Below are 19,038 nucleotides of genomic sequence, written 5' to 3'. Positions count from 1 at the left end.
CGAGGGAAGAGCCGAGGACTGGGGAGGACGGCGCGGCGCTGGCGCGATACAAAACATAAATGTAAGATATTAAGGTATTACAGTAAGTATCATCACCAGTTACACTAATATTCCGTTACAAACATGTTGGAGCAGAGGTGTGATTCAGAAAAGGTTGGTGCATGCATTAAATAATTCTGTCATATGAAAATGTAATTTGAAATAATATGAGCTTAATTCTTTGAAAGGTCAAGTTCTAGACAGTAAAAACAGGTATATCATACATTTAAAAATAATTAAAATTTATTGAAAAAATAGCAACAGTAAAAAAACAACCTCAAAATAAAAATCTAACTACAAGTTTTTCAGGGAAACAGTTAAAGGAAAATGAATCAGGAAAAGAAAAAGCTAACATTGACTTCTGTGTTGGTAGCAACACATTTTTTGCATTGTAACTGTTGCTCCCCCCAGACATTACTAGCAGATGTTCCAGGACATATTAGATTTTTGGGAGATTTGAATTAGCTGGCTCATGGCACTTCAAGTTAAGAGATACGAGGACCAAAATGTCTGCTACTTTTCCTTCCAGTTTACTGAAATTGCCCAAGATTGTGCTAGAGCTAATGGTTGCTCTTGCCTTTAGAATGTTCAGAACTGTGTCTCATATTTTGGTTTTATACATTTGGTTAGATAGCACATTTATTAAGGTGTGATAGAACAGATTCTGATGTAAATTATGTAGATGTATCTCCTGATTTAATCTTTGTTCTACTTTTGGCTGTGCTAGGCCCTCAGGTCAACTACTTTTATTTGTAATTCCTTCTGTTGTAAAGCTGAAGATCTTCTGTCTATGATAACAAGAAGTATTTCTATATAAAATTCTATTCTGTTTGAATTATCATTCTAAAGGACCATTTGAAAATGTATTTTTCTGCAGCGGAGCTATACAAATGTATTACTTCTGCTTTGGGGAAATTCAATCCCAAGATTGTATCATTTAGGCCTGGTCTAGGGTGGGGGGGTGAACTATCAACTACATTCAGCTTCCAGCGAATAGCGTAGCTGAAGTCGAACTACCTTAGTTCGAACTACTCACCCATCCAGACGCCGCGGGATCGAAGTCCCCAGCTCCCCCGTCGACTCCGCCACCGCCGTTCGCGGTGGTGGAGTTCCGGAGTCGATGGGAGCGCGTCTGGAGTTCGAACTATCGCGTCTAGATTAGACACGATAGTTCGAACTCCGAGAAGTCGAACGCTACCCGTCGACCCGGCTGGTAAGTATAGACGTACCCTTATTTTTTTCAGCACTTACCTGTACAAATATCTACCTCCAAGCCTAAAAAGTAGACCAAGTATTTCAAACTAGTCATATGAATTACCAATACATATTAGTGTGTTTTATGGATAATACAGAGTATTATTATTTTACAGATAATACAGACATAATACACTAATCTTTAGCGCCAGCTAAACTCTTCAGAAAATCCACCCCTCTGGACTGATGCTTGGTGGTCAGTCTCCCCTATACAGGGCAGTTCAACCATGCACACCTAATGACAGACTGTAAGGGCTAGATTCACAAAGGAAATTAGGCAACTAGAAAATCATTGGGTTACACAAAGCCTGAATTAGGTGCTTAGGTTCCCTGTACAGCGAATAGGGATAGGTGCCTCAGAATGGGATTCATAAAAACCAGCATACGAGGCAGCTCCCAGCCTAATCTAGCCAATGGGAGATGCCAAGACAGGGCTTGTTTCCTAAGCCCCACCCCTCTCAGAGTACGGCACCTAAACTCAGGCTGGAGAGAGCCACCTCCCTCTGTTTGGGATTCTTAGCTGCTGGGATTCTTGTGGGGTTAGGTACCTATGTCATTTTTGTAAGACGCTTGGGAGAGTGGGAAGGACTACTTCCCAGTGGTAAGAATGTCACCAGGGATGTGGCAGACCCCCTGGATCCTGGGTCTCCCACTTCCCATGTGAGAGCTTTAACCACCAGGCTAAAGAGTCATTCTCATGCTTGCTCTCTCTGGCCCAAAGACTACTAATTTATCCAATTTATTTATTTATCTAGTTATTTGTCCCTAATGTAGTCTGAGAACGCCACCTGAAATGGTCGATGAACCTACCCTTAGTCTTCCCAAAACTGCACTCAGTGCAAGGGGAAAAGAAATTACACACTCTGGACATCTCCAGAGTCTTAGTCTATTATGCTGACAGGACCATGCCTTTTAGGTTCTCTCCTTGACTCTTTGTAGGCATCTGGCCCTTCCAAGTACCAGGCTGTCTTGTCACAAAGGATCTCTAAATGGATCACACAGTGTGTTTCTGTTATTAGATGGCTGGTGAACTAGTCACTCCACCATGCATAGTCAGTGGTAAGCCTGCTTCAGAAAATTGCTGATATCTGAGATCTGCAGGGAAGCAATGTGGAGCAACCTACTAACCTTTGTCAAACATTATACCCTTTATTCCATTATGCCCATACATTATGCTAGCTCAGATAGCAAATTTGGGGGTGCAGTACTTTAAGCCTTATTTGATTAATACAACTGAAACTCCTCATTCCAACCATCCAGTGAGCATACCAGCCACCTATAATGGGATTCACCTTTACCATCTTTGATACTGTTGAAACATGACCGGGGAAGCAGAGAGAAACAGCCTGCTTCTAGCAAGACAGTATCAACAGATCTTCCTCCATAATCTCCGATACCTAGCATCATGACTCCCTCAGTACTATAGAAGTTTAAGCAGCCACCTGAGACTGTACTCTCTTCAAGGTAGTCAACATTGTCTGTCCCGACAGCTTCCACTGCAAAGGCCTCATCCAAGCAGACTCCTTCCTCAGCACTGTTAACCTACCTCGCACCACAGGAGTTTAGGTATTCCAAGGACCAATTTGTTTCAGATGAATCAGTGTCCTCTCTTGATGGGTATTGGCATTGACATGGTCATCAGAATTACACCTCTCCTGAGTACCATCTGATTCCCCAGCATTTTATGGCAGAGCTCCCCCTTTGAACAATTAGGAGGATCTCTCTTCTGACTCTCACATCTCAGAGTAAGATTCCCCTACCTACCAGTATAGGGTCTCCCTCACTAAAATCTACAAGGAAAAGGATGACTCATGAGGAAGATAAATTCAGGGTTCTGCTCATTGGTATGAGCAGCAGTGGATGCCACCAACTATTCCTTATGGTCTCCATCAGTGGCCATATTGGGACCCTGGAGCCACCACCTTTCTGAATGGGACCATCATAGTCTCTTACTCCATCTGTTCCTCCTCAGCTACCTGAGGTATGGGAAGAAATCTTTGAAGAGTAAGAGGCTAGAGTAGACAAGGAGGTCACTCTACAGACTAACATTTCCTCGTCTTCCCCAGATGAGGCTGTGATGCTTCCTTCCCCTTCCCTGGCTGATGCTTTAAACAATTTCAGGACCTAATGAAACAAGTGGTGGATTGTCTGTAGATCCCCCTTTAAGAGGTACGAGAGTCAAAGCACAAGCTCTTGGATATTTGCAAAGGACATCATCTGATTGAGTGGCCTTTCTCATTAATGAGTCCCTCATGGATCCTGCCAAAACCATCTGGCATACCCTAGCAACAGTACCACCCATGTGCAAACGTGCTGATAAATATTATGTTTCAGCCAAGGATTCTGAATTTTTATTTTTCCCCATTCTTCACCTAACTCCTTGGTCGTTGATGCTGTAAATGAATATGGAAGACAGCACCACGCTAAATCGACCTTATATGACAAGGACCAAAAACACCTTGACCTTTGTGGTTGAAAGAGATAAGTCTGTGACCCTACAGTTTAGGATCACAATTTACCAAGCTTTTATTGTAAAATACAACCACTTTTATTGAACACCTTTTCAGCAGAACATCACAAACAGTTTCAGGCCATCATAGCAAAAGATCAGTTACTGACTAGAACATCATTACAAGCCTCCTTAGATGCTGCTGTCACTGCAGCTCAATCCATCTCCACGGCAGTTGTCATGTGTCAGGCATCTCGGCTCCAGCTGTCTGGGTTCCCTAAGGCAGTCCAGAACACTGCTGAGGACCTCCCCTTTAATGGTCTGAAACTCTTTGCTGAGACCACTGATGAATCACTGCACACCTTGAAATACCCCTAGGCCATCTTGCAATCTTTTGGGATTTATACATTTCCTAGTAAACAAATATTTAGTTGATCCCAGAAGACCCTGAGATCCTGCCCCCTCCAGTTTTCTCATTACCAAAGACCTACTGAGCCACTTAAGAAAAAATCAAACACCCAGTCAACCAATGGAACTTGTTACTAGGGGATAACTGGATCACTTGATAATTGCCCTGTTCTGTTCATTCCCTCTGAAGCATCTGTCAGCAGCCTCTGTCAGAAGACAGGATACTAGGCTAGATGGACCATTGGTCTGACTCAGTATGGCCATTCTTATGTTCTTAACCAAGGTTTCAAAGAAAGATACCACTCACTACATCTGCTTCAACCACGCAACCGTCCTCATTATCAAAACATAAGTTTTGGTGGTCTGATCAAAGGCCTGGAACACCACTGTTTCTCGTATCTCCAGCTGCACCAGTTTACCTGCCTCCCTCCCTTTGGGGACCATCTCTCCCACTTTCTACCCGCATGGGAGCAGACTACATCCAAACAATGGTTGTTGAACATTATAAAATTGGGTTATTCCATTAATTTTACCTTCCTCCCCCCACCCTAGCTTTCTTCCCTGTCCTTCTTCAGGGACTCTTCTCACAAACACTTGCTGAGACAGGAAATCACCTTCTATCTATGCTTAGGATTCATAGAACCAGTTCTTGCACAGCACAGGGGGAAGAGATTTTACTTCAAGTATTTTCTGGACCCAAGGAAGAATGGAGGGTAGAGACCTAGTCTAGATATAAAAGACTCTTAAACAACTTTGTGAAAGTACAAAAATTCAGGATGGTGACTCTTGCAGCTATAATTCCATCATTGAATCCTGAGGATTGGTTTTCGTCCCTCAACCTTCAGGATGTGTATTTTCATATCATGATTCAGCTATCTCAGAAGAGATTAATTCAGTTTCTCATTGACCAAGACCACTTTTTGTATTGGGTATTTCCATTTGGCCTTTCCTCTGCTCTGGAGTATTCTCAAAGATTTGGGGGGCGCTAATAGTTTTTCTGTACCTCGAATAGCTGCTCAAAGGCCAGTCTTACAATGAGATTATTTCTGCCATGAAGACAGCTTTGTTCCTCATGCTAGGTCTCCAGCTCAACACTGAAAAATCCTCTTTGACCCCAGCACAAAGGATAGAATTCATGGCGGCCTCTTTAGATGCAGTAACATCCAGAGCTTACCTCCCCATGGACAGATTTATGATTCTATCAAACCTCATTGCAAATACTCAAATAAGCCTGCAGACTTAGACAAGAAATTGTCTTAAACTTCTGGGACATGTGGAAGTTTGTAACTTTGTAATGTGTCTTGCAAGGTTACATCTTTGCTGTTTGCAGGTATGGCTCAGCACAGTTTATATGCTGAACAAACATCATCTGGACAGGCTGGTATCAGTCTTTTTTCAAGTACAAGACTCCCTCAATTGGTGGAAGAACTGTCACAACGTCTGTGCAGATGACTCCTTTATTCAGCCATCTCCAACCATCACCATAATGACAGATGCATCTTGTGGGCAGGGTGCATCTAGCGACACATAAAATTCAGGGCAGATAGACTACTCAAGAAGCTCGTTTACAGATCAACCTCCTGAAGCTGAAAGCAGTCAGGAATGTCTATATTCATTTTCTCCCATCAAAATCTTGACAGACAATGTAGCTTGCATGTTTTACATCAACCAACAAGCAGGATGGGGCGAGTTCCCCTTTCTCTTTGTGCTGAAGCAATAAAGCTATGGAACTGGTGCATAGCCAATCACATCCTCATGTCAGCAGCTTACCTTCTAAGTATTCAAAATATCATGGCTGACGCTTTCAGCATGATTATGAGTGAGAGTTAGATTGCCAGATTCTCAATCATATTTTTTTCTGACTTGGTGCTTTCCAGAGGTGGATCTTTTTGCCACCCTCACCAACAGGAAGCGTAGACAGTTTTTGTTAGGGCTGCCCCTGCCCTCCCTTGGTTCTTGTCACACAGACAGACAGCAGAAGACCAGAGTCCGAAGTCCAGGCAATGCAATGTTTATTGGGGTTACCAAGCAAACATAATTCCAGCTCTTTACATGAGTAGAGCTTTTCCTGTTCCTTTTTTCCACCTCCTCCTTCTGAGCAGGCCTAATTATACTTGTAGTGCATGCCCCTGGTCCCACCCCTTACAATTTATGGTCATGTTCCGTTTTGGAGGGTTGTGAGTCTGGGGGCTTCGGCATCACCTCTTTTGTGCCCCATGGGAGGGGTAAGGAGTGAGGTTATGTACCTGCCAGGGTCACCTCTTCTCTGGATTTTTAGTGTTTCTTATGCCTCTTCCCCCAACCTACCTTGCCCCTCCCTACTGGTTGTTTGACCTTGCCGTGAGATAGGAGTTGAGGCAGTTTCAAGTGTACGCTCGTATATTAAACTCCCACTATACCCAGCAACACTTTAACTGTCTTCCTTATCTTTTCTCGTTGTGCTATAAACCCCATCTGGTTAGGCAGAAGTAACACAGTGATTCATACATATTAGTAAGGATATAAAAGTATCAAAAATAAAACCCAAAATTCTAGCTCAGGCTAACAAACAGGCCTATAACTAACAGTTTTGCTCAAGGGGGGGCTTGGGCCCTCAAAGATTCTTTCCTTGTTCCATGGATGAAAGAGCCTTCTGTATGTGTTTCCTCCAACACCTTTGATATTGAAAGTGTAAACAAGATCATACAAGACAAAGCCAAGGTCATATTCATAGTTCCAATGAGGCCCAGATAGGCCTGCTCCCCTTAGCTAATTGGTCTTGCTGTTTGTTTGGTGATCAGTCTTCTGTCCATTCCTCATATCTCTCTTAAGATGCATGTCACACGCTCCATCCCAACTTGGGAATTCTGCATCTCAGGGCTTGGTTCTTCAATGGTTCTCAGGAATCGAGACTTCCTGTTCTGCAGAGGCATAGCAGGTGATGCTAAACAGTAGGAAAACTTCTATGTGGAACACTTTAAAAAATGGAAGAGAGTCCACCATTGGTGTGACCAGTGGTGTATTTTTTTTCATTCCTCTCTCTCGGCTGTCCTTGACTATCTGTTGGAATTTAAAACAAATCATGATTATCTATGAGTTATATCAGAATTCACTTGCAGCTATAACAGCCTTCCATTTCTTAGTTGAGGGATTCTTATTGTTTGCTCATCCCATGATGGTAAGATTTACAAAGGATTGGGAAATGTTTTTCCCCTCCCCGAAATGGGATCTAAACTTAGTATTGAAGTGTCTTATGAGACCTCCCTTCTAACAATTGGATACCTGTTCTCTTCTTAGCTTCTTCATGATGGAATATTCTTGGTGGCCATCACTTCTGCCCAAAGAGTCAGGGAAATTGGATCTTTAAAGGCAGAGCCTCTTTTTACAGTGTTTTTCAAGGACAATATCATATCATATTGCCTCTGTATAAATTCATGGTATGCCCACATGCAGATGCGGTCATCCTATCTCAAAAAAGATATATTGGAATTGGAAAAGGTTCAGAAAAGGGCAACAAAAATGATTAGAGGTATGGAATAGCTTCCATATGAGGAGGGATTAAGAAGATTGGAATGTTTCATTTTAGAAAAGAGACGACTAAGGAAAGATATGATAGAACAGTGGTTCTCAACCAGGGATTGGGGACCCTCTAGGGGGCCTCGAGCAGGTTTCAGGGGGACCTCCAAGCATGGCCAGCATTAGACTTGCTGGGGCCCAGGGCAGAAAGCTGAAGCTCCACCGCATGGGGCTGAAGCCCAGGTCTCCGAGCCCTGCCAGCTGGGGCTGAAGCTGAAGCCTGAGCAATGTAGCTTCATGGGGGGCCCCTGTGACATGGGGCCCCAGGCAATTGCCCTGCTTACTACCCCCTAACACCAGCCCTGTCTTTTATATGCAGAAAACTAGTTATTGGGGAGCAAGTGGGCCGTGGAGTTTTTATATCATGTTGGGTGGTGGGGTGAGGAGGGGCTCAGAAAGAAAAAGGTTGAGAACCTCTGTGATAGAGGTCTATAAAATCATGTCTGGTGTGGAGAAAGTAAATAAGGAAGTGTTATTTACTCCTTTTCGTAACACAAGAACTAGAGGTCACCAAATGAAATTAATAGGCAGCAGGTTTAAAACAAACAAAAGGAAGTATTTCTTCACACAACACGCTGTCAGTCTGTTGAACTCTTTGCAAGAGGATGTTGTGAAGGCCAAGACTATAACAAGGTTTAAAAAAGAATTAGATAAATTAATGGAGAATATGTTCCACAATGGCTATTACCCAGGATGGGCAGGGATGATGTCCCTAGCCTCTGTTGCCAGAAGCTGGGAATGGATGACAGAGGATGGATCACTTGATGATTACCTGTTCTGTTCATTCCTTCTGAAGCACCTGGCATTGGCCATTGTTGGAAGACAGTATACTGGGCTAGCTGGACCTTTGTTCTGACCCAGTATGGCCGTTCTTATGTTCTTAGGTTTTGTTATGCCCACTTCCTAATTTCACATCAATCAGTCATCTATCTCCCAGTATTTTCCCCAAAACTACATCACACCTGGAGGGATGCTACCTTATATACCTTGGACTTCAGGAGGGCATTAGATTTCTATCTGGACAGAATCAAACCATTTAGAAAAGTCTCCCCGTCTGTTAATTTCAATTGCTGACAAGTCCAAAAGGTCCACAGTCTCCGCCTTGTGATTCTCCAGGTAGACTTTTGGATGTATTATTTCTTGCTATGAATCTGCTGATATACAACCTCCTTCTAGGGTGTCAGCCCATTCCACAAGGTCTTTTTCTACTTCTGTGACATTGCTTGAGCATGTTTCTATTGGGGAGATTTGTAAGGCTGTAGTATGGACTTCGATGCATACCTTTTACAAACATTATGTGGTGGTTCATTCTTCTAGATCAGATGCTGTCCTTGGAAAGGCAGTCTTGTCTTCAGTCTTGGACTCAGCTCTGAAGCTCCTCCCTTCAGTTGAGGGTACTGTTTGGTAGTCATCTGAAATGGAGCACCCATAGGGTCACTGCTCAAAGGAGGAGAGATTACTCACTTTATGCAGTCACTGGAGTTCTGTAAGATGTGTCCCTCTGTGGGGGCTCCACTACCTGCCCTCCTTCCCCTCAGCTTCAGTGTTTCCTCTGAAGGACTTTGCAGTGGAGAAGGAACTGAGGGCATTTTGTCCATGCAGCCCTATATAGCCTTGGTGTAAGGCATGAGGATCTGTAGGGGACATTCATGGACTGAATGGGCACTACTACCAAAAATGTCTGGTCAGAGGTACATGCATATCTGAAGTGGAGCACCTATAGGGATACACATCTTGAAGAACTCCAATTACTACACAAGGTAACCCTCCTTACATACCCTACAGTAACTGTGTTTCTTTGACCTGCTATAGTGAGTGTGGAATCCATGACCCAACCACCGTCCCCGCTTTTCAGAGTTCTCAGCAACCAGAGGCTTTAAATTGCAAGGGCACTGGGATTTGTACTGACTGCTACATCTCAAAGAACCACAACTACTGTAGGGTAAGTAATTGTTCTTTATGTTTTTCCATGAATTATCACTAGAGCTGTGTACAGATTTTTATGCTGCTTGTCAAAACCAGAAAAAAAGTCAAGCTTTCACTGGATGCAGAAGTCAATGTTGGTGTTTTCTCAACATATTTTTCTATTCTGACAGAAAGCTAGTTTTATTCATGTACTTCTTCACTCCTGGTAGAAAAAGTGGTGTGCCTTAGTTCAATGAAAGTACAAAAAATCCCTTATCTATACCACATCGTCCCCCCAGCTTATATGTTTAGCAGTTAATAAAAGACTTTTTGCTTGTGTAAATTGCAAAATGACATTTGAACAAATTTATAAATATTTACATACATTTGCATTTTCACCATATAAAAATCACAAAGTACAAACTGAGAATTTTGCACAGCTTTAATTTATTTTGTAAAAAAATTGCACACCATAATAGCCATATGAAATGCATACTATTTACATGAGAACCACACTGGAAGAAAATAGTTCTACAAGATAATATATCAGTATTATACAAACACTAAAGATTTAGTCTAAAATAGTAGTCAATTTACTTTTCCTTTATTTTCATATGCCAGATTTCATCAACATCAAATTACAAACTTGGTATTAAACACTAGCCATGCAGCTTTAAATTTTGCATAATCCTAAATAAATCAAAAGGTTATGGAAATATACTGGGCCATATTCTGCCCTCAAATGTGTGCCTGTGTGAAGAAGATAAGCAATGTAAATGATGCTGTACAGCCAGGGCTGGCTCCAGGCGCCAGCTTCCCAAGCAGGTGCTTGAGGTGGCAATCTGCAAAGGGTGGCATTCCATGTGTTTTTGCCCCCAAGCAGCATGCCGAATTGCCGCTGTGGATGGCGGGGGCAGTCCGTGTGCCATTAGGGTGGCACGCGCGTTTCCGTGGCGGCACAATTTGGCGGCAGCTTCTATGTTCACCTGTCATGTTCAGCTGGCTGAAGACAGAAGCTGCCGCCGAATTGCCGCCACCACGGAAATGCACAAGCTGCCCTAAGGGCACATGGACTACCCCTGCCATCCACGACGGCAATTTGGTGCGCTGCTTGGGGCGGCGAAAACAGTAGAGCCAGCCCTGTGTACAGTATGTATGCTTCTAAAACATATTCCACATCAGTTCTGCCATCATCTTTGCATTATTCCCTTTGAGATTTTCCTGTCAGAAAAAGCTGTGACAGCATAGCCCTAAGAAAGGAGGTCTTCAGATTTTAGGGGGATGCATTTGTGCTCTGTCATCACATCCACATATTACCATCTTTATTCAATGACAGTTTCTGAGAATAATAAGGAAAAGTTAAAGCAACCCAATACAACTTTTGTAAATCACTCGATGTACATTGATATTGGCAAAATGTCAGAGTCATAGAGTTTAAGTCCAGAAGGGACCACTAGATCATCTAGTCTGACCTTTTGTATATCACAGGCCACCAACGCTACCCACCAGGGCTGGCTCCAGCTTTTTTGCTGCCCCAAGTGGCAAAGAAAAAAAAAAGAAAAACCCAATTGAGCTGCCGCCGAAGCGGAAGAGAGGGACTGAGGGATCTGCCGCCGAATTGCCGCTGCAGACCCGGACGTGCCACCCCAATAACGGACGGAGTGCCACTCCTTTCTGTTGGCCACCCCAGGCACCTGCTTCCTGCCCTGATGCTGGAGCCGGCCCTGCTACCCACCACCTGCAAACTAAACTCAATAACGGAAATGGGACCAAAGTAAATAAAACCCACAGAAGATTAGGCTATTGACTGCCACAGGCAGAGAACAGGAGGGACCAAGATACACAAGTGCTCAAGGCCCCTGCAATGGCAGGGATATGATTAAATGAGATATACCCAGATAATTCTGGCAAGTAACCCACACTTACACACTGCAGAGGAATCTGAAAGTGTGTTATGAAATGAACGAAAGGATTGGCAAGACTGACAGCTATATGAAGATGGCTGAGAGGAGTATTTGTTTTCAGTAGTTATTATGTGTGCTGTGGATATGTACTATGGTGATTTTCTTTTTGCCAAAACACATCTTTTTTCTATTTTGTGGCACATTGTCTATACGTGTATCTTAGTGCATGGGAATGGGTATTGCACATTGGGGCAATATGACATAAAAATGTCAAGCAAAAGCTTTGGGGATAACACACATTATGGAAGGTAATACATCTATGGCAATACTGGAAGGCATGTGCTTGCCAAGATGTCACATGAATATGAGCAAAGCAAACAAAGCAAAGAAGTTAGTCTGCTGTTTGCTTTACTAAGCTGATTAGGATACCTCCTACTGATGAAAGAACAGGAGTACTTGTGGCACCTTAGAGACTAACAAATTTATTTGAGCATAAGCTTTTGTGGGCTAAAACCCACTTCATCGGATGCATAGAATGGAACACACAGAAAAAAGATATTTATACATAGAGAACATGAAAAGGTGGGAGTAGCCATACCAACTGTAAGAGGCCAATCAATTGAGATGAGCTATCTTACTGATGCTGTTTTTTCTTGAGTAGTTGCTTAACATACTGCTATAGTACCATATAGATTGATTTATTTGTTTATAAACCAGTCTCATGATCACATACACTGTTATACAGTACATTAAGAGAACAGTCTCACTTCTGATTATTTCCACAGCACCCCACATGGGCATGTCATTTAATAGAAAAATAAAAGACAATTATAAGGCTCAGATGATCATACTTCACAGGAATGAGGAGGAAAAGAAAAACTCCATGACGTTCCATTCATAGAGTTTCCTCTAAATCATTCTGCGTGGGGCTGGTTTTCTCCAGTGGAATGAACAGGAGGTTCCACTCATAGAATCATAGAATATCAGAGTTGGAAGGGACCTCAGGAGGTCATCTAGTCCAACCCCCTGCTCAAAGCAGGACCGATTCCCAACTAAATCCTGTCTGCAGGATCAAGGTTCACTGATTTGTCAGGTCATGTAACAAGTTGATGGAGACCCAGAATTGAGATAGCAGGCATGTTCCAAATCAGGATTGAAGCAGATTTGGCAGATGTGTTTGGATGAAGTTTTAACAGGTGTAAATCACACTATACTTTATTGTAGTCAATAGGTCTTTTGATATTTGCATTTATTCATAGTCATATTATAAATCTGAATTAAAATAGGAATCATTTTGTATCTACTCTCACGAATCCTAGTTAGACATTTTATCTTTTACTTCATAAGAGAAAATATAGTAGGAAGCTACAGGACTGGCCAGACTCATGCCTTTTTGTTTGGTATGGTGTAGAAAGGAAGCTTGAAAAGTTGATTTAAAAATAAATAAATAAAAGCGGGGGCGCATGTGTGTGCCCTGCTAGTTCTTTTACATTTGAAATGTAGGTCTTGTCTGCCCTCAAAAATCTCTGTGGGTCTCTATATTAGCCTTTCTTCCTTAGAATTTCCCGGTGCTACTATCACTGGTGCTAGCATAGTGGGGATTAGTGTAGATTGAATATTTTAAATATTATGTCATCTAACCCTGCTCAAAACTATCACCAGGGATAAAACAGTGGTTAAACTGTTGTTTACATTAATGTTCCCACTTTGCTATTACCTGTGGAGCCACATTGTTGGTAGCAACAGTGGGAATTTTAGAGAAAAGAGGACAGAGACAAGGTGTGAAATCCTGACCTCAAAGTCAATGAGACTTTTGCCACTGACTTCAAGAGGGCTAGAATTTAATCTAAAACCTGTGTTAACTTGTGCACTGGTGGCATCACAAGAGTCAAGTGATTTTTACTCAGGTCTCATCTGCACTAGAAAATTATGTTGGTTTAACTACATCAGCAAAGGGTGTGAAAAATCCTCACAAAGTCTGTTTAGGCAGCACTATATCGAAAAATTCTTCTGCCAGCCTAGCTACTGCCTCTCACTGACGGAGAACCCCTCCTGTGACCATAGGTAGTGTCTACACTGAAGTGCTACAGCAGTGCAGCTGTGCTGCTGTAGTATTTTAAGTGTAGACAAGCCCTCAGACTGCTTAAAACTCTATTTTTGTTTGCTTTGAAACACCTATTTAACTAAATAGCTAACTAGTATTTTGAGTAAAGGATGTCTTTTTTAAAAAAACTACTCATGTCCCTATAATGAAGGAGTTAGATCTCACAATAAACATGTTCTGAAATCCCCAGCACATCTTCCTCTCAAACCAGTGAAGACCAGAGTTTTCATTCCTAATATTTCAAAGGTAAACAAGCTGAAAAGAAAACATATAAACCCCCAACTGTTCAGGTCCTCTTTATATATGGCTAGAGTTAGATGGTAAATTCCTTGGTGAAGGAACCCCAAGTACTATGGGCTCCCAAGTGGTTGGCCTCTAGGCATTGCCACAATATAAATTATAAGCAAAGAGGCACAAGTTCAATTAAAAAAAAATCCTTGGCAGGCCAGCTTTAGTATCAACCTGCAAATTTAAAAAATGACTTGTGGGTGTCCAGATGCTCAATGTGTGCACAAACTACTCTATTTTCTGAGTGCAACGGGAGCACCTCATCACCATCTTTGGGTGCCACATTCTGACTATGTGCACCAAACAGCTTTTGCTCTGGCCCTGACTGTCTTCCAGTTCTGTATTTGTACTGCACCTAGCACAAAAGGGTTCTGGTCCATGATCAGGGCTCTTAATCACATAGAACCCTCCCCAAACAGGCACACACTACATTAAAATCATGCAAAAAAAGGGGGGGGGAATCGCACCCCCCCATTTTGGGGAGCAAGCTGAATCTGCTCTGGAAATGTGATCGTCACGCATCACAGAAAGCATCCTCTTGAATACGCTCCTCAAGGAGCGACAATGGGCAGCAGGAGCCCACGAGAGAGCAGCCAGGCCCGGCCCGGCCCGGGAAGACCTGTCAGCAGCGGGGAGGAGTGAGAGGCGGAGTTGCGAGGCCCGTGTGACAAAGCCCAGTGCGCAGAACGCTGGTGACCAGGAAGCAGAACAGCTCCTGGCTGCGGCCGGGGCTGGGGGACGGGCGCGGGCTGCACCTGAACCCAGCTGTCCAAACACAGCCCTGCCCCCCTTGTCAGCGGCCCTGATGGGGGTGGGGAAGTGAGGCCTCCTCCTCCTCCTCCCGCCCGCTGCTCCTCACAGGCCTCCCGGCCCCGGGACTGGGAGGAGGCAGCAGCAGCAGCAGGAGCCGGGGTGTGCGGGGCGAAGGGGAGACAGCGGGTCCCCGGTGCAGCCGGGTCAGCGCTAAGCCTCTCACGGAGAGAGTCGGGCATGAGCCTCCCCAGCCGGGCGGCTGCTGCTGCGGGCGGCCTGGCGCTGCGAGGCGACTGAGGCGGGAGCGGCCACTGAGGAGGAGAAGCCCTGTCCCCGCCGGGAACGATGGGGAACTGCCTCAAGTCCCCCACCTCGGATGACATCTCCCTGCTGCACGAGTCCCAGTCGGACAGAGCCAGCTACGGGGATGGGACCGAACCGGATCAGGAGCCGCCGCCGCCATATCAGGTACTGGAGAGAGGGGAGCGAGGCGGCCACGGAAGGGGGGGGGGTGAAGGAGCCAGACGTGCCCAGAGAGGGACAAACAGAGAAAGGGGGAGGTGGGACACAGGAAAGGGAAGGAGACTGGAGCAAGGCAGGGGAGGGGAGAGGAAATAGAGATTGGGAGAGAGAGGAAAGGAGAGGGAGGGGAGAGAAGAAAAACAATAGGAAGGAGAGAGAAAGACACTAACCATTCTTTCCTATTTTAATTCATGGACTTTGGGTGGATGGAGCTTTCCATGTGGGCTTCGGTTTCTTTGTAAACCGCTCCAATGAGCCTTTCACTTTTAAGTAACAGTTTTTTTGGGGGGGCTCTTCCTTCCTCTCCCCCGCGCTACTGTGATTACAAAACAAACAGTGAAAGTGCTTTTTCTGTAAAAGCTTTGGTTGGTGAAACTAATGTGTGCCCGGTTTTAAGTTTGGCAACTGGCTAACTCATTTTATGTACACCCTTGGGTGAGACTTCTTTGTTTCTTTCAGTCTCATCTGTTTTTGCCTTCCAACAAATTGGAAAGGAGATCAGAGGTTTTCTCTTAAGATAGACCGTTGCTCAATGTGTTGTTGACGAAGATTTTAATTGATTTATAAAGCGTAAGTATAAGTGTGCGGTAGAAACTATGCATACGAGAACAAAGCAATACACACACTAAACTCAAACTAGAAAAGATTTTTTTTTTGTAACCCTGTCTTTAATTTTTAGACAGATCTGGATTAATTATTTTAGGTGTTAGTCTTCTAATTTTTGGCTAAATGAGAGGAGCCTCTAGTTTCTCAGCCTAGGCAGCTTCCTTTGTTATCTTCATGCGGTGACATCACTGTCTGGCGTTGCTCTTTTCTCATTGCCCTCTTAAACCAGAGACCACACAAACAAAAAACAGTCTTTGTCCGGGTTTATTTACTCTAGCCTATGCTTTCTTGATTTTTACCAGTAATTGATCCTTAATGGATAACTTTTTTTTTAAGGCAATAGATCTTATTTCCCTCGAGGAATATCAGACATAGGAAGTGTGTTTTTTCCATTGCTTCTCCCATCCTTACAAATATTCATGAATTTGCAGCTTCTTGACAGATTAAAAAGATAGAAAATACATAGCATTTTTCTTCTGCATGAAAACTAATGTTGATATCAAAACAAGGTGGTCATGAACAGTAAGTCTATAACCTTGACCTCCATTCAAGTGGTGACCAGAGAGATAGACAGAGACAGGCACACACTGAACTTGTGGTTGCACTTGCTCACTCTGTGTGATTACCACTCCCCTATATATCAAGCCATCCTAAAGGAGTTGGTTATGTAAGACAATAGTAAAAGTGAAAAAATAACTTATCTTCATTTTTCTTAGGGGATGATAAAAGGAAAAAAAATCTTTTGAATTTTCAAACCTGAAATAATAGGATATCTTCCTAGGAAGTCTACCCAAGTGATTGAGACAGTAACCTTGAAGGGAGACTTGATAGCTCTTTAGTTAGTTAGATAGGTGTCATTCAGAATTGGCATATAATTAACAAAATTGCAGGAAGCATTTAACTGGGTAGATCTGTCATCTGCAAATGCTCTATATGTTAAAGAATGATATCTATGAGAGGAATTTTTTTTGAACTGTTCAAGAGAAGGCGTGTGTAGCTGTCACTGATTATGCAGTGAAAGAGCAGTGGTATTACAGAACATTGAGTATAGTTGTTTACATTTTGCATGTGCAGGAAAGTGTCTAGCTCAGGGGTAGGCAACCTATGGCACGGGTGCCGAAGGTGGCATGCGAGCTGATTTTCAGTGACACTCACACTGCCCAGGTCCTGGCCACCAGTCTGGGGGGCTTTGCATTTTAATTTAATTTTAAATGAAGCTTCTTAAACATTTTAAAGATCTTATTTACTTTACATACAAGAATAGTTTAGTTATATATTATAAACTTATAGAAAGAGACCTTCTAAAAACGTTAAAATGTCTTACGAGCACGTGGAACCTTAAATGAGAGTGAATAAATGAAGACTCGGCACACCACCAAAGGTTGCCGAGCCCTGGTCTAACCATTTTAGAATGAACTTCCTCATATGAGGAAGTCTCAATTAGAGCTACTTAACTCCAGTGAACTGAAACTCATCGCTGTCAGATCAAGTTATTTAACGAACTTATTACTCAAAATTAAGCCTACATTATCTTTTCTAATTAAGAATGCAAGAATATTTTTTAAACCAAGACATAATAGAAATAAAGTTTGGCAGTCCATGATATACATTGCAAATGCCAGAGGTGGTGGTGTTTTTTTAACAGACTGACAGCATTATCATAAAGACTTCTTCATAATGGTCAAGAGCCTCTTGTGCAAGTTCTGCAGGCCTGTTGATTTCAGTAGCAGATAAGCATGTGTGTAAGAACTGAGACCCTTTCTCAGTTTTCTGTGAGGTTTTTTGTTGTTGTTTGTTAAATGAATGTGCATTTGGGAAGTGGAAGGGAGTAGGCTGATTTAGTTTACTGTCTGTTCTTTTTGTCAATTATTCTAAAGCTCTGCTACTATTGAGGTACCGCACCAAATTTATTTCAAAGTTCACTTACTTTAATAAAGTTATGGAGCTCCATATATATGCAGAGTATATCTAAAGCTCTGCTATTTTGAACTTCATTTGTTGCAATGACACCCGTGATAGGAAATATAAAGTATTTTATAAATTAAGTAAATCAGTGCCAGAAAAGCTACTTTAATGCAATATCATGGTTCAGTTTCTTGATTTGTATGTTTAAAATTTCAAAGTTACAAGTCTCACAACTGAAGTTCAGCCTCAGTGACTTAAGATATAAATTTTACACTAGATACATCACATATGTTCAAAATGAATACATTAAAATTGAGGAAACCGTAATTTTGAATTATCTGACTTCTGTGCTAGATAGTTAAACCAAAGTAGCTGCTTGATACTGTTACAGTGGAACATAAATAATTCCATATTGTTAGTTTCATCCTTATTGTGAAAATAGTCATTATCAAACTATAAAATTATTTACAGAGTTTCAAATTGTGTATGAAAATGTGTAAGATTGATGAGGGGAGTGCCTAACTAGTTTCCAAAAACAGTAGTTTTCAAAATGATGACATCTACTCTGGACAGTGCTGGGTGTTTATTACGATAAACATTGTTACTGGACTTTAAGCCTAAAAATAGGCAGACATATGCCTAAAAACAGCTACTATTTAGAAGACAGTCCTTCTCTTCTAGGGCTTACTTTACAAAAAACAAAACAAAAAAAACCCAAATCCCCCCCAAGAACAAAACCTAGATTTCTCTTCTGCCAGAGTTCAATCAACTTGTTTCCCTCCTCATTACCTGTATTTCTGTAGGTTCAACTTGTTTCCCTCCTCATTACCTGTATTTCTGTAGGTAGACACTGGCTTATGTGTCTCATAAGTGACCCCTTAACCGTTTAGAGAGAGAAGGTGGGTGAGGTAATATGCTTTACTGGACCAACTTCTGTTGGTGAAGGAGACAAGCTTTCTTGAGCTCTGAGTAGCTTGAAAGCTTGTCTTCTTCACCAACAGAAGTTTGTCCAATAAAATATATTACCTCGCCCACCTTGTGTCTGATATCCTGGGACCAACACAGCTACAACACCACCTTTAATTGTTTGGCATTTAAAATATTTAGTGTTTTTAGATACTATGGTGATGGGCACACATTTAAGACTCCAGTTAGGGCAAGTCTTCCATAACTTTTTTTTTTAAACTGTTCATGCAAAATACCTTCCCAATATTCCTTTAACTAGGGAAGACAGATTATTACTGAATGCAGTGATGTATAGGACTTAGAAGATGCAGTTTTTAGCTCCAGGAATTATAAGTCAAGACTGAAATACAGACACACAGGATAACAGGGATCAAAAGCTT

The 19,038-nt window shown here is 42.5% G+C and overlaps 2 protein-coding genes across 5 annotated transcripts in view; both read left to right on the top strand.

The window, feature by feature from the left end:
- C8H1orf185 (chromosome 8 C1orf185 homolog) overlaps window positions 1-19,038 on the top strand; it is a 110,894-nt gene that overhangs the window by 46,239 nt on the left and 45,617 nt on the right. Inside the window, exon 6 of one of the 4 annotated variants that reach the window (XM_039484147.1) lies at window positions 9,518-9,610. The exons of the other annotated variants lie outside the window; for them this stretch is intronic. Coding sequence (XP_039340081.1) covers window positions 9,518-9,585 — 68 coding nt within the window. The 3' untranslated portion in view covers window positions 9,586-9,610. Of the gene's footprint in view, window positions 1-9,517; window positions 9,611-19,038 lie in introns of those variants that run through there. 4 annotated transcript variants of the gene reach the window in all.
- The window catches only part of RNF11 (ring finger protein 11), a 37,102-nt gene continuing 32,647 nt past the window's right edge, over window positions 14,584-19,038 (top strand). Inside the window, exon 1 of the mRNA XM_039484163.1 lies at window positions 14,584-15,127. Coding sequence (XP_039340097.1) covers window positions 15,005-15,127 — 123 coding nt within the window. The 5' untranslated portion in view covers window positions 14,584-15,004. The remainder of the gene's footprint in view (window positions 15,128-19,038) is intronic.

The sequence above is a fragment of the Mauremys reevesii genome, linkage group 8, assembly GCF_016161935.1.
Source record: "Mauremys reevesii isolate NIE-2019 linkage group 8, ASM1616193v1, whole genome shotgun sequence".
NCBI lineage: Eukaryota > Metazoa > Chordata > Testudines > Geoemydidae > Mauremys > Mauremys reevesii.
Note: the sequence above shows the minus strand (reverse complement) of the source record. Positions and strands in the feature narration are given on the sequence as shown.